Raw genomic sequence first — 14,573 nt, 5'->3', positions numbered from 1 at the left:
TTAAAATATTTTCTGTACACTTTCCAGGCTTGTTTTTTTTTTTAATTTTGTTTTTAAATGCAATCCTAGAAGTGGGTTTAAATGTAATTGAAAATATCAAAAAGTTCCTTAGACATATCAAGGGTAGGTTAATTTTACTTTTGTAAGAGTTTCTGGTTTGATTGATATTATATTAAAGTAATAAACAATATTATTACAAATATGGTTCATGGCTCATTGTCAGACTGAAGTATAATAATTAGAGATGGGCGAATCTATTCTAATTTCTAATTTTCTAATTTCAGGAATACTTCGAGGCGTCATGAATCTGAAGTTCACGGTGATTCGTGGAAACAAATTACAAATGTATTTATTTATTTTCCCCCCTTTATTAGGAAAATGGCCGCAAGCACAACTTGTTACATGGGGCAGAGAACTCTGGGAACATGGAGGCAGTGTTCCTCGCTGTATGGGGTAGTGTCCCTCACTGTATGGCGGTAGTGTCCCTCACTGTATGGCGGTAGTGTTCCTCACTGTATGACGGTAGTGTTCCTCACTGTATGACGGTAGTGTTCCTCACTGTATGGCGGTAGTGTTTCTCACTGTATGGCCGTAGTGTTCCTCACTGTATGGGGGTAGTGTCCCTCACTGTATGGCGGTAGTGTTCCTCACTGTACGGCGGTAGTGTTCCTCACTATATGGCAGTAGTGTTCCTCACTGTATGGGGGAAGTATTCCTCACTATATGATGGTAGTGTTCCCCACTGTATGGGGGTAGTGTTCCCCACTGTATGGGGGTAGCATCCCTCACCGTATAGAGGTAGTGTTCCTCACTGTATGGCAGTTGTGTTTCTCACTGTATGGGGGTAGTTTTCCTCACTGTATGGGGGTAGTGTTCCTCACTGTATGGGGGTAGTGTTCCCCACTGTATGGGGGTAGTGTTCCTCACTGTGTGGGGGTAGGGTTCCTCACTGTATGGGGGTAGTGTTCCTCACTGTATGGCGGTAGTGTCCCTCACTGTATGGAGGTAGTGTTCCTCACTGTATGGGGGTAGTGTTCCTGACTTTATGGCGGTAGCATTGCTCACTGTATGGGGGTAGTGTCCCTCACTGAATGGGGCTAGTGTTCCTCACTGTATGAAGGTAGTGTTCCTCACTGTAAAGGGGTAGTGTTCCTCACTGTATGGGGATAGTGTTCCCCACTGTATGGCTGTATTCCTCACTGTGTGGCCATAGTGTCTCTCACTGTATGGCAGTAGTGTCCCTGACTGTATGGCGGTAGTGTCCCTCACTATATGGAGGTAGTGTCCCTCACTATATGGGGGTAGTGTTCCTCACTGTATGGTGGTAGTGTCCCTCACTGTAAGGCGGTAATGTTCCTCAGTGTATGGCGGTAGTGCACCCCCTGTATGGCTGTATTCTGTATGGCGGTAGTATTCCTCACTGTATGGCGGTAGTGTTCCTCACTGTATGGCGGTAGTGTTCCTCACTATATGGCGGTATTGTTCCTCACTGTATGGCGGTAGTGTTCCTCACTGTATGGCGGTAGTGTTTCTCACTGTATGGCTGTAATCTTCACTGTATGGAGGTAGTGTTCCTCACTGTATGGCGGAAGTATTCCTCACTGTTGGGGGTAGTATTCCTCACTGTATGGCTGTATATGGGGATTTACCTCCCCATGGGGTTTGGGTGTACCTAACATGACCCGGATATATTACCGCCTTGGCTGCCAAATCATGTTTATTCCATGACCCAGTGTGGTGGCATCCCAAAAAATGTAAGCATGCAAAATGGAAAAGTAACACCACTAGCAACTAGCCATGGCTATGATTGACCATCAGTGACCCCTTGGCCAATCACAACCATGGCTTGTAGCTAGGAGCTTTAATTTTCCAGTTTACATCTGTATGGGGGTAGTGTTCCCCACTGTATGGGGGTAGTGTTCCCCACTGCATGGCGGTAGTGTTCCTCACTGTATGGCAGTAGAGTTCCTCACTGTATGGGGGTAGTGTTCCTCACTGTATGGGGGTAGTGTTCCTCACTGTGTGGGAGTAGGGTTCCTCACTGTATGGGGGTAGTGTTCCTCACTGTATTGAGGTAGTGCCCCTCATTGTATGGGGGTAGTGTTCCTCACTTTATGACAGTAGTATTGCTCACTGTATGGGGGTAGTGTCCCTCACTGAATTGGGCTAGTGTTCCAGGAATTGTCTGTCTGTCTACGAAACAGACAGACAGAGAGACAGTCAGAGATAGTCAGAGACAGTCACATATAGAGAGACAGACAGAGAGACAGTTAGAAACAAACAGAGAGAAAGTCACGTACAGGGAAACAGACAGACATAGAGACCGTCCAGAGACAGACAGAGAGACAGTCAGAGACAGTACATACAAAGACAGATAGAGAGACAGTCAAGAGATGGATAGAGAGCCAGTCAGACACATACAGTCAGAGACATTTATACATAGAGAAACAGATAGAGAGACAGTCATACACAGAGCAACAGACAGAGAGACAGTCCAAATACAGACAGACAGTCCAGAGACACACGGAGAGACAGTCCAGAGACACACAGACAGTTCAGAGACAGACAGAAAGAGAGAGATTTACATGTAAAATATTTTTTGTTAACCCATTCTATTCTGTTATAGCTAAGAGCAGTTGAGCAGTTATTTACTATCCCGGGCAACTCCGGTTGTTATAGCCAGTACATATTATATTAGTGAATTAAATCACTAAGCCATCAGAGATGAACTGGTATCATGGCTCCAAGCAGCTTAAGAAAGGTATATGTACTAAAAACCCATAAAATATCTTTTATTTTATATATGATTGGTGATATGTTAATAATCTATAAGAGATGTTACTGTAAAGAGACACCAAACTGCTTCCAACATGGCACCTATAATTCTGCAGTTTAGAGCCTAATACACTCTGTGCACCTCCATTCAGGCTCCACTCTGTGCATAAAGCCTAATTGCTAGCTAAATTTGTTCTTTTTCATTACTAGAGAGAGTAAGATAGATCACTAGATAGCAGATAGCAGATTATTAGAATTGTGAATGGCAGAGCCAAAATTTTCCACTTTATAAAGACATGATTGCACACCTGGTGATAGCCCGGAGGCAGGCATGGTGGTACACGTTAGGTTTCTGAACTGTATGCATAGTTCTGCCTTACAGGTATATATGTTTCTTGCGAGGAACTTCAAATGAATGTACAATGAAGCAGGATATACATACATATCTTCCTCTCTGTCTTGTACAGTAGATGGCTATGCGGTTAGTCTCCTTGTAAAAGGACATATACACTCCTCTTTCCAAAGTATTTTGTAGTTATGAATTTCTCATCCTAAATTCTATGCTTACACCAGATAAAATGTGTCCAATGTGATGTCTACAGAAATAGGATGTGGAAAAGCAAAAAAGCGGTACGTGAATTACTTAAGCTTTGATGTGCTGGTGACATGTTAAAATGTCTGATGTGCCTAAATTTTGGGAATAGTAAAACCAACGCTGTAGAAACCAACAGTCAGAGGTTCTATTACACCTCAATCTTTTGTACCAGACTGTTGTAAATTCTCCCTGGCCCTTCCCTTCTAAAAGTGTCAGTTTAATGATTGAAGTCCCACAACAATACTATAAAAACTACAATACTGTCTGCAGATTACTATGAAATGTGAAAGAAAAGGCTGATAAAGTTCTGGCTAAAGAAGTTGGAGACATATCATTACCATATGATCTAATGTGGGTGTCAGCCTGGATTGTGTTCATTGAAGGGAACTGTATTCTCTAACAGTGCTTGGGAATAGGAGCAGGAGGGTTTTCACTGAGTGACAGTCTCAGAGCACTGGGTCTACCCCCTCCTCCTCTACACACCTGTAGGCTCCTTTTGTCTGGACTGAATATTTAAATTACATCTCTACTTTGAACGTTCCTCTTCCAAATCCCAGGACTACCAGGTATGGTTTATATTAACATTGGAGATCAAAAAGGAAAATTATTTCTTTATTTTATATTCTTTAACTATAAAAACATTATCTGAAGCAATGAACTCCTGACAATCCCTATTAGTCTGCATGCATCCCTCACTTTAGGCTTGTTGCTCATAGATTTTACTGAGCCTATTGAAGTGCTGCTATATTACATTTTGTTTTATCCTATATTTAGAACAAGTGAGTCCTGAGTACACTCCTGTGCAGCTGTACAGTATATGAACGGTAACCGAGTGTAGAGATTACATTGATTTATTGCAGCCAGAATTGAGCTATACTTGCTAAGGATCATGTGTTGTAGAATACTTACATGTGTTGCTGTGTAATATCCTGCAGATCTTGTAACTGTGGAATATTACATACTGCAGTCATTGCATTGGAAGCTAAGTGGTTTGCTTAAATGTAATGATAGGTTCCAACTTACTTAATTGTTTAAGTATGATATAAGAAGCCTTGGCTAAATGCTATTATTCTGCATGAGTTGATGTTTTTTTCCCTTATTGTGGAATTATTGTAATGTTCTGAATATCTGAGGAGTATACAGACAGTCACTGAGATCTTTATCAAAAAAACTTACTTTGTATGTAACTGAATGAATGGAGACTACATGTATAATATACAACAAACAGTTAATACTTAGCTTAAAGTTTATATAAATTTCAACATGTACATATAACTCTTAAAAATGTTATGGCATACTGGTATTTGCAGTGTAAAACAGCGGTGTGCTGCATACATATGAAGCAATGAAAAATATACACTTTTTTAAATTCATAAATTATTATATTATATATATATATATATATATATATATATATATATATATATATATATATACATATATATATATGTTTATTACTGTAGCATAATTATAGTCAATAGGAAGACATTTTAAAAGATAGCCCTATCCCAAAGCTCCTCCCTCCCCCTATACACAGCATATATAAAACAATGAATCTATCAATAGGTCACAGATACACATAGAACTATATCTATCTATGTCATGCAGCAATTATATACAGTAATATAAATGCAATTTCTGTAAGCATTGAAATTACTATTAATATTTTATTTCAACGATTTTCCAATTTAAAAGCCAGGGATAGAGAAAACACATTTCAGAGTGGAAATTCCAAAGTCATTTCTCCACAGATTTGGCAAGCAAATCCCATTTGGTGCTTTTATTCTAATATATTCCGAAGCATAACCATACCCTTAAAACATATGCATTTAATGGCTTGTCTTATGAAAGGCAGGGGTTAGATTTTTCATGCGTTTCTAATTTGAGAAATAAAAAAAATATGCTGAGAAAAATTGCTACATATTAGTATGAAGACAGTACAGGCAGTCCCCGGGTTACATACAAGATAGGGTCTGGAGGTTTGTTCTTAAGTTGAATTTGTATGTAAGTCGAAACTGTATATTTTATAATGGAAGTTCTAGACAATTTTTTTTCTTTTGCCCCAGTGACAATTGGAGTTTAAAAATTTTTGGTGTAATTGGACCAAGAATTATCAATAAAGCTTCATTACAGACACCTTACAGCTGATCATTGCAGTCTGGGACTATAGTAAAGCATCCAGAGAGCTTCACCAGAGGTCACAGTGGGCAGAGGGGTCCGTCTGTAACTATGGGTTGTCTGTAAGTCGGGTGTCCTTAAGTAGGGGACCGCCTGTATTCAGTAGATTTATGGGTTTTCTTTTACAACCATTTGATTGAATGTAATCTAGCAGCTATTATTAATGCTTGGAATAAGCATATTTTTGGGATTTACTCTCCATGACATAAAAATTATTGTAATTCCGTTCCTTATATGGCCATAGGCAAATGGATGCTGCTTGATGACTAACTGCCCCAAGGAAAGGAAGTTGTAATTGTACTTCCTGTTTATGTAAGATTAGAAAGTCATCCATGCTGTCTGACAGATTGCAGATGTTTTTCATTTGCCTGTGATATTTAGCTTTATCTACTACAACCGTTTTAAGATTTATATATATTTATTCTTACATATTTGAGCTTCAAATTCCATACCATTAAAATCTGCCTACCACTTGTTGCCTGTCCATACATTAGGGCATATTTAGTAAAGATTTCAAGACAACAGCATCAACAGTTACAGAAGTTTTTGACTATTTTAATGAAAAAAAACACTCCTCCAATTAATAAATTAATAAACGTTCAACCATTGATGTCACTTTCATAGTAAGTGCTTGTGATTCTATAGTACCCCATGGCTGTTATTGGCGAGTAATATAGATTGATTATCAAATATTGTAATGTTATTATATTCATTTGTAACTTTTCTGTTTCTAGGTTTTATTGGTTTGTACAAGTATAGATGATCTGACACCATGAAGGCAGTGATCATCCTCACTTTATTTGCCACAGTCTGCTACTCTAAACCCTTCTATCAAAAAGGTCTCTTTGATTTTATGTTAGAGGATGATGGGTCTGGAACAGACATAGTCCCAGTAGATGTACCAGTTGGACCTACATGTCCATTCCGCTGCCAATGTCACCTTCGTGTTGTACAGTGTTCTGATATTGGTAAGTTCTGCAATATGTCATAAAAAATGCTTCCTCGAAGGGCCCTTTTCAGTTTTTGTGTTTCTGTTATTCCTGTCTTGCTTTTCAAAAACCATAACTTTTTATATCTAATTTTTCAATAAACAGAGCGATATGAGAGCTTGTTATCTGTGGGACAAATTGTACTTCCTAGCGGCCCCATTTAACATCCAGTGCATTTCACTTGAGAACATTTTTTTTTGCATAAGCATGTTCCTACATACATTACTTTTTTTTATACCTAAAGCTGGTTAGGAGTAATTTTTTTTGCAGGATGAGCTGATGCTGTAAATGATACTATTTTGAGGTAAAATGTCTGATTTTAATTATTTTATTAAAATTTATAAGCTTTATAAGTTTTTTAAACTAATTTTTCAGGCTCCTGGATAAGTTTCTTGCAGTATATTATGAATATTCTGCTCTTCTTCTATAAGCAGCACACACCCCCCATTTGGTTTCCAAAATTCTTGTTATTCATGCTATTTACTAAGCAGAATTGAAAAATAAGCTTGACGATACATAAATTCAACAATTCCCAATATTTTTTTATTTTAAGCTTCATTATTATAATGCTATTCCCCGTTGCAATCACTATATGGGTAATATTCCAATTCCAAATATGAAATGTAGAGTCAGCTTATTTATTTTCAAATTTTTTTCTACTGAATTTGTATGTATCATGCTTTTACATTTATTCACCTACACTCCTCTTCATCTTGATCTCGGTGCTTGTCTTCTTTAAGTTTCATAAATCGGGATTGTATGAAAAAAACTATTATAAAAAGCAGACTGGAGCTTCAGGACGCGATGTCCGGCACTCTGGGTTGCTAATTATTCACACCTCTAGAATTCACGAGAGGCATGAATTCATTCCTCCTGCATGATATATACCTCCATTTCCAATGTTGGAGAGGGAGGTGATATCAACGAGGAGGCATGAATAATCAGCAGCCCGGAGAATGGGACATAGGACCCCTACACCCTGGTCCTCTTTTTTATTTTTATTTTTTCAGGCAATCTGGGCATGTCAAGATTATAGGTGAGTATTTTAAATGTAATTTGGCTTACAGTTACTGGTAGATTTCCTTTAAATTTAGTCTTAGTGGTAAAACTTGTTTGTGCTCTAGTATATGTAATATGTTTCTATTGTACATACTGTATAAGTTCCAATGTATCAGAAGATAGATGGCTATACTGATCTAGCTGTCATCAAACAGTTGCATTGCATAAATAAGATTTCAGCAAAGGAAAGTTTTACCTTGTCTGAACCTGGCCCAAAGGTTTCTGTAACTTGTATAAAGCCCCTAGCTCTCAGTCGCCTATAGACAGAGGATTTTTCTGAACAAGTAATAATCAAATATCCATGAATTTTACAGGAAAAATTAGATTTCAAAGCTAATGTGTACACTGTGGAGTGTTTAACCCTTTCAGGATGCTTTAGCATTTTAGTTTTACACTCCCCTGATTTCAAAAACTATAACTTTATTATTTTTCAGTTCACAGAGAGGTGTGGGGGCTTTTTATTTGTGGGACAAATTGGTACTAGAGATGAGCGAGCACTAAAATGCACGAGTGCTTGTTACTCAAGTCGAACTTTTCCCGATGCTCGAGTGCTTGTATCGAATAACGAACCCCATTGAAGTCAATGGGATACTCGAGCATTTTTCAAGGGGATCAAGGCTCTGCAATAAAATGTGTAATTTTATTGAGAAATAAGGAAGTCAGTCCTGTTTCTTTGTTTTTTTTAATTCAATGAAATATTCGTAGAACTTCAAAAAGGAGAATGACCCGTGTTAAACATCTGCAATGTGTTCTTCACACATATTGTTCTTCACATACTATTGTGAAGAACACCTTTCTGTACTCATGTCTTCTGATAAGTTAGCAGATGCATGGAAACATCTGCAATGTGTTCTTCACTGAAGAACAAATTGTCGTTTTTATTGGCATTTTTACAGCATTTTCGGTGCGTTTTCATTCACCTTTCAAATCCCATGATTCTTTAATTGGTACCCACATGCCACTTACTGCCTTTTTCACATCATCTAGAAACTCATTCATTTGAATTGCATTGCACTCGCATTGCACTTATAATGCTCGCAAGTGCAATGCATTTTTTATGCGTCTCTATAGGCTTGAATATGGCGTGAAAAACGCATGTGAAATTCAAAAGTAGAGGATGTTGCGATTTTGACACACATGAAGAAAAATGCAAATAAGAACAAGCCCATTGAAAACAATGAGACAGTGTGCAATGCAAGTTTGGAACGTGAACAGCACACGCAGAACTCGTGAGTGAATAACGCAAGCGTGAAAGGGGCCTAACTGTCATATTAAGGCTTGGATTACTCAGAGTTTAGACAGGTCTCAGATCCTGTCATCCTGTAGTACTACCAATAGTTATTAATTCTGAATACTGAATGTAGAGAAAAGGGGATGCATAATATGTGTAAATTATAATTAGTATATTTTTTATAATTTTGATTTCATAAAAGCAGGTTTCATGAAATAATCACATTTATTCTTTTTTAGTGTTTACTGTTTCTAGACTACTTTATTAAAGTGAACCTATCACCTTATCCTCGCTAAGTCCACCAACAGTACCTTGTTTTGTATTAAGCATTATGCATGTCCTCCAGAGGTACTTCAGATATATTGCTACGTGCCAGCACTCCTGAAAAGATTTATTTTCATGTAAAACAAAGCTCCACCACCAGACCACTGTATGCTCTGCCCACTTCGAGCATGATTCATGCCCCCTGCCTCCAAATGGCCGCCCCTCATTCTCCTTCAATTCCAAGATAATTGGCGGTGCCGCATTCTGCGCATTGGTGCACTTAAATAGAGCTCAGAAACAATATAAGACCCAGCTCACAGGCAAACAACATCTGGGAGTTAAAAAAAAGGCAAACTTTGTTTTACAATCTCAGACAAGCCACATTAGCTAAAAAGTTTATTTGATTCTTTAACCAGCATAACATACCGCTTACACAATTCAAACCCCAAATATGGGATACCATGCTTGAATTGCCTAAAATGTTTCCAGTCTGTTTATCCTGCCAAAATGTATTTGCTATTTCTTTTACTATGACAGACAATTCCAGGCATTCAATTCTGAAAATTAGGTTCAACTGTACACAATAAGTTTATTATAAGCATGATAAACTATGGGCACTTACTCATAGATCCGGGCACCGTGACTGTGGTTACCTTCTTATATTTATTATCCAAGGTCTTCTTCCTTCTAAATTCAACTTTCAGAATTATGCAAATCAGCTACTAGGGCTCTGGGGGCTTACCAGAGCCCCCCCCCATGCTCTGGCTTCATAGACTGTAACACTGTCTCATCTTCCCTTGGCACTTCCCCATTCCCTCTGCCTGCTGTCATCTCACACAGGTGGAAGTGCACAGTGCACAGTGTAACAGCCTGTATTCTATAGCACCAAGGGGATCTGGTAATATCCCCCAAAGCACGTCTTTCTTATTAGCATAATTACAAAAGTTGGTTTTAGAAGGAAGGAGTCCTTCAAATATAACATATACAAGAAGATTACTACTTTACAGTGTCTGGATCTATGAGTAAGTGCTCATGGTTGTTTGTGATGGTTGATAAAATAGAAAAGAAAAATTGAAGAAGCATCTGTAGAGTTCATAGCACCACACCCAAATAGTTCGATGCTGTTATTGGCTACAATTAAATTATTCAAGTATTAGATCTTGACTAGTATATAAAATGAGTCTACCGGTGGTTTTATTCATACTCCTAACTTATAATACTAGCAAAATAAAATTTATTATAGTTTGATCGAAGCTAACTTCTAAACTTTTGCCTGTAGATGTTCATTTTCCATGACTTCATCTGTATAACATATCAGATTTTCATAAAATGTCCCACTGAGAACTTTAATTTAAATTGTCTGATGTTCTTTTGGCATTCAGCGTGAAAATGAGAAATCTGTTCTCCAGACCACTTGGATTCAAATACCAGTTTTAAGCTTAATTTGGAAACACTTTCCATACAAGAGTCATAAAATGGTCAACTCCCACTCTATTCATTTTGTGTCCAAAATGCTGATGTGTACAGTTCACTGAAAAGGAGTGAAAAAAGTAAGCGGAGAAATACAATTCTTTTTGCAGATTTTTTTAATCCAGTTTTAGACTACATATTGAATAGAGAATAGAATATAGTATCACTTGTCTCCTTATAGACTGTTAAATGTACTTAATAAATGTTGGAGGCATGCACCTACTCACAAATGTTATCTGGATAACACAGTATCATAACAATATCTTACTAGGGTGCAGGCCAAATTTCCTGATCTTTTCTTGCAGATTCATCAGTATATACAATAAGTAGCATAATACTCCATTTCATAGCATTGTGGAGATTGTAATATATCACCATATCTTGATAGTTCATGCATCAGTCCATTAGATCCAAAGAAGCCATAAGTAATGTCTATAAAACTCTATAGTGTATTTAGTCCATTGCATTTGTTGCGATTTAAGATAGGATTAACATTTCCATAGGTTGTAGAATATGCATTCCCCTAGTAAAGATCCCCACATTAAACCCCTATAAAGCAGGGGTTAGTGAGTCCAGAAAAAAAAAGAAAATGATCCAGCTTGTAGTCCAAAAAGTCTGTTTCTTTATTGGTGCAAATTTTGAAGACATATGAAACCTCAAGTTGATAACTTTCAGGCACTTCTTGTGCCTTTAATTATGAAGCCAGACCTGTGTCCCTTTCTTTGTGAAACAACTTCTTTTAAAGGGGTTTTTCCACCAAAAAAGTTGAGCTCTATCCACAGTCTAACTTGTTGATTGGTGGGATCATAGTGGTGAGATCCCCATACATCATGAAAATGGGGTGTCCTTTAAAAGACACCAATTACTTATTTTGTGTCTGGGACTCGATAGGAGTTAATAAAGCCTGGAGCCTCTCAGGCCCATTTGCATAATCTTTAAAGCCCATTTTTCTTAAAATCAAGGGCATAAGAAGCAAAAAGAACAGCAGATCCTGCCAGAGGGGGCACACCAGTATGTCAGTATACTTATTTTAAAATCTTTGATCTAGTGATAGATGTCCTTTAAGTAATGAAGTAGCAAATGAATACTATTAAGAATACAAAAGAGTTGTGTCTGACTGTGATGCACTTTTTAGGGAAATAGAATAGAATATAATAAAAAACAACTTAGCAGTATAAAGTATGAATGTTAGGGTAATATGCTATTAATGGCCATTAGCTGCAGGCATACCTGAATTACCAGCATTTATGTGGCGTTATGAACTTTACGTATATATCCTTTCAAGGAACCATAATGTTGTCATAAAAACCTCGGGAATAAATGTTTTCAGTTACCTTATACATTTTAGTCTTGTTAATGACAGAGTTATAAGATGAACAATGGTTGGTCACAGGCTTCAATACTGTTGCACAAAAGGTAGGATTACACTTCTGTGGTATAGGGCCCAGTTGTTCAAGGAAGTCCCGGAGAAGATATAGAATTGTAGCAATGTATACCCACCTCTACCTCTTATGTTAAAGAAAAATCACAGTTTTAAAAAAAAAATACACATGAATAGAAGTAATCCCACTGCCCATACCAACACTGTAAATTTCCATCACTACCTTGTAATCAACTTCTATAATGTACATTCTGTATTTCAAAATGTCATTTACTTTCTTTTAATGGTAATTTACAAATTTTAAAAACTAGATTTTTAAATTTTAAGATTTTCTAAATTTTAAACATTAGTTTTTAATTTGGCATCTTTTGAATACAATTTAAAAAGACTAAATATAGTTCAGTGCTGTATGAATTGCTGGGTCCATGGTGGTCACGTGACACCGCAAGGGACTTCAGGAAAGTAAATTGTAATAAGTTTTAACCCCACGCTCACCCATGCTCAGGATTATGCTTTCTTACATATTCAGTTGCTTACTCAATATTTGTTTCCTCAGGTTTAGAACAAGTTCCCAAGAATATTCCTCCAGACACAACTTTACTTGACTTACAGAACAACAAGATAACTGAAATTAAGGAAGATGATTTCAAGAATCTGAAAAATCTTCATGTAAGAAATTCATACATTTCAAAAAAAGTTTCAAAATAAAATAAAAGTAGAATGTAGAAAACTAAGTGCCACCAGTAGAGATACATTATGGGGCACATTAACTAAGGGCTGCGCACCAGTTTTCTGGTGGACTTTCTTTTAACTGCTTGCATAAGTAGTGTCTGCACCACAATTGTGTCGCATGCAACCATTTTGTGGCTCAGCTGCACTAGGCACCATGCAAATGAGGGGGCGTTCCATTGCTCAGTCGGACCGTGCACCAAATTTTTTGTGCAATTCTGTTGCACGCCCCATGTTAATGGTGAACCACAAAAAAAGTTGGTGAACTCTGTCGGGGCAATGCAGGGAGCGCCAAATTCATTAAGGTTGTGATCTACTCTGGCTTCTGACGCTGGTTATATATGTCGAAGTCAGGACCCAGGGCAGTGCAGCACCCAGAGGAAAAGGGGAACTGAGGGGTGACTACTTGTTCTATTCTCACGGCGTGGGTTATCTTCTGCTCCAGGCTTTGAACTGCCCTGGGTTTGAACTGCCCTAATGTCTGCAAATAGATCCAGCATCAGGACCCTGAGCAGGGGAGATATCACTTTCTAGCTCTGGAGTTCTTTGTTGTTATTATTTGCTCTGGGGATCACCATTATTATACATCTGCTCTGAGGGTGTGTACTATTATATGTCTGCTCTGGGGGTCTCCAGTATTATAGCCTGCTCTCGGGTGTCCAATATTATAGGTCTGCACTGGGATTCTCTAGTATTATAGCTTGCTCTGGGGTGTCCACTATTATAGGTCTGTACTGGGGGGGGTCTCCAGTAATATATATCTGCTCTGGGGGTCTCCACTACTATCTGTCTGTTCCAGGAGTCTCCAATATTATGGGTCTACTCTGAGGTTTTCAAGTATTATAGTCTGCTCAGAGGGTTTTGTGCATTATAGGTCTGCTCTGGGGTTCTCCTGCATTATACTTCTGCCTCAAGGGGGTCTTCGGAATTATTATTGCCTGCTTTAAGCTCTGTATTTGAATTCTGCTCTGTGGTTTGTATTAGTTATTTTACCAATTAAATATTTGGTATACTGTGTTTTTTGATGCATCTAAGGTTCTGGTTACTAGTGTTGCTCCTTGATTATGCACCTATGATTATATCATTTATAAGCCTTATTTAATCTTTGTTGTTGTTTGATTGGAAAGACTGAAAAGTTCTGATGTTTAAATAATATTTAGTATATAATATAAAAAAGTAATAATCTAGGTATTTGGAAGTTATCACCAACCTGCCTCCAGATTGATTGCTAGTTTATATTTTTGAACCTGCCTTCATAAGAATGTCAGCCAATCCAGTTGGTACTGGTGGGTGGAGTCTGTATTATTCTAATATTTATTGCAGTCTTAAATAGTGTATGAAAACTAGCTTGTCATAAAACTAGCGTTTTATCATGTATTGTACAGTTAAATGGAGGATGAAATTCTGGGATAAGGCAATAAAAGCACAAGAGTCAATTTTAACATTTTATAGATGTGTCTAAAAAGATTTATTTTTAGGCCACTCGTAAAACTGTTCTTGTAGGGAAGTTACCTGATTGTCTAGGATACCTATTCCAGGTGACTGGTGTATCACAATAAATGGAGGATGTTAGTATTAGTTCATTGGGAGATCATGAAGCAGAGATGATGGAGAAGGTAAATAAATGTGCATAATTAAGGGGAGCTTTTTTATGAATGTGATTAATTTAAATTATATATATAGTGGCAATAGTTACTTTTATTATTATATAATATGCTCCCTTTAATGCTTGTAAAATGTTTTAAAGTCCATACTTTGGTTAATATCCAGTTTAAAACATGTTTAAGACATATCTCTTAGAGGTCATCTGCAAAAGTTGATTCCAAGCCCAGTAATGTTGAGAATACTGGCCAAAAATTATATTACAAGACTGGCTTTGTTAGTGCTGGTTATAGAAAACAT

General features: G+C 37.5%; 1 protein-coding gene across 1 annotated transcript in view; it reads left to right on the top strand.

The window, feature by feature from the left end:
* Positions 1-3,664: 3,664 nt before the first annotated feature.
* Positions 3,665-14,573, top strand: part of DCN (decorin) — a 42,108-nt gene continuing 31,199 nt past the window's right edge. Inside the window, exons 1-3 of the mRNA XM_072146551.1 lie at positions 3,665-3,936; positions 6,283-6,516; positions 12,499-12,611. Coding sequence (XP_072002652.1) covers positions 6,321-6,516; positions 12,499-12,611 — 309 coding nt within the window. The 5' untranslated portion in view covers positions 3,665-3,936; positions 6,283-6,320. The remainder of the gene's footprint in view (positions 3,937-6,282; positions 6,517-12,498; positions 12,612-14,573) is intronic.

Source organism: Engystomops pustulosus, chromosome 4 (genome assembly GCF_040894005.1).
Source record: "Engystomops pustulosus chromosome 4, aEngPut4.maternal, whole genome shotgun sequence".
NCBI lineage: Eukaryota > Metazoa > Chordata > Amphibia > Anura > Leptodactylidae > Engystomops > Engystomops pustulosus.
Note: the sequence above shows the minus strand (reverse complement) of the source record. Positions and strands in the feature narration are given on the sequence as shown.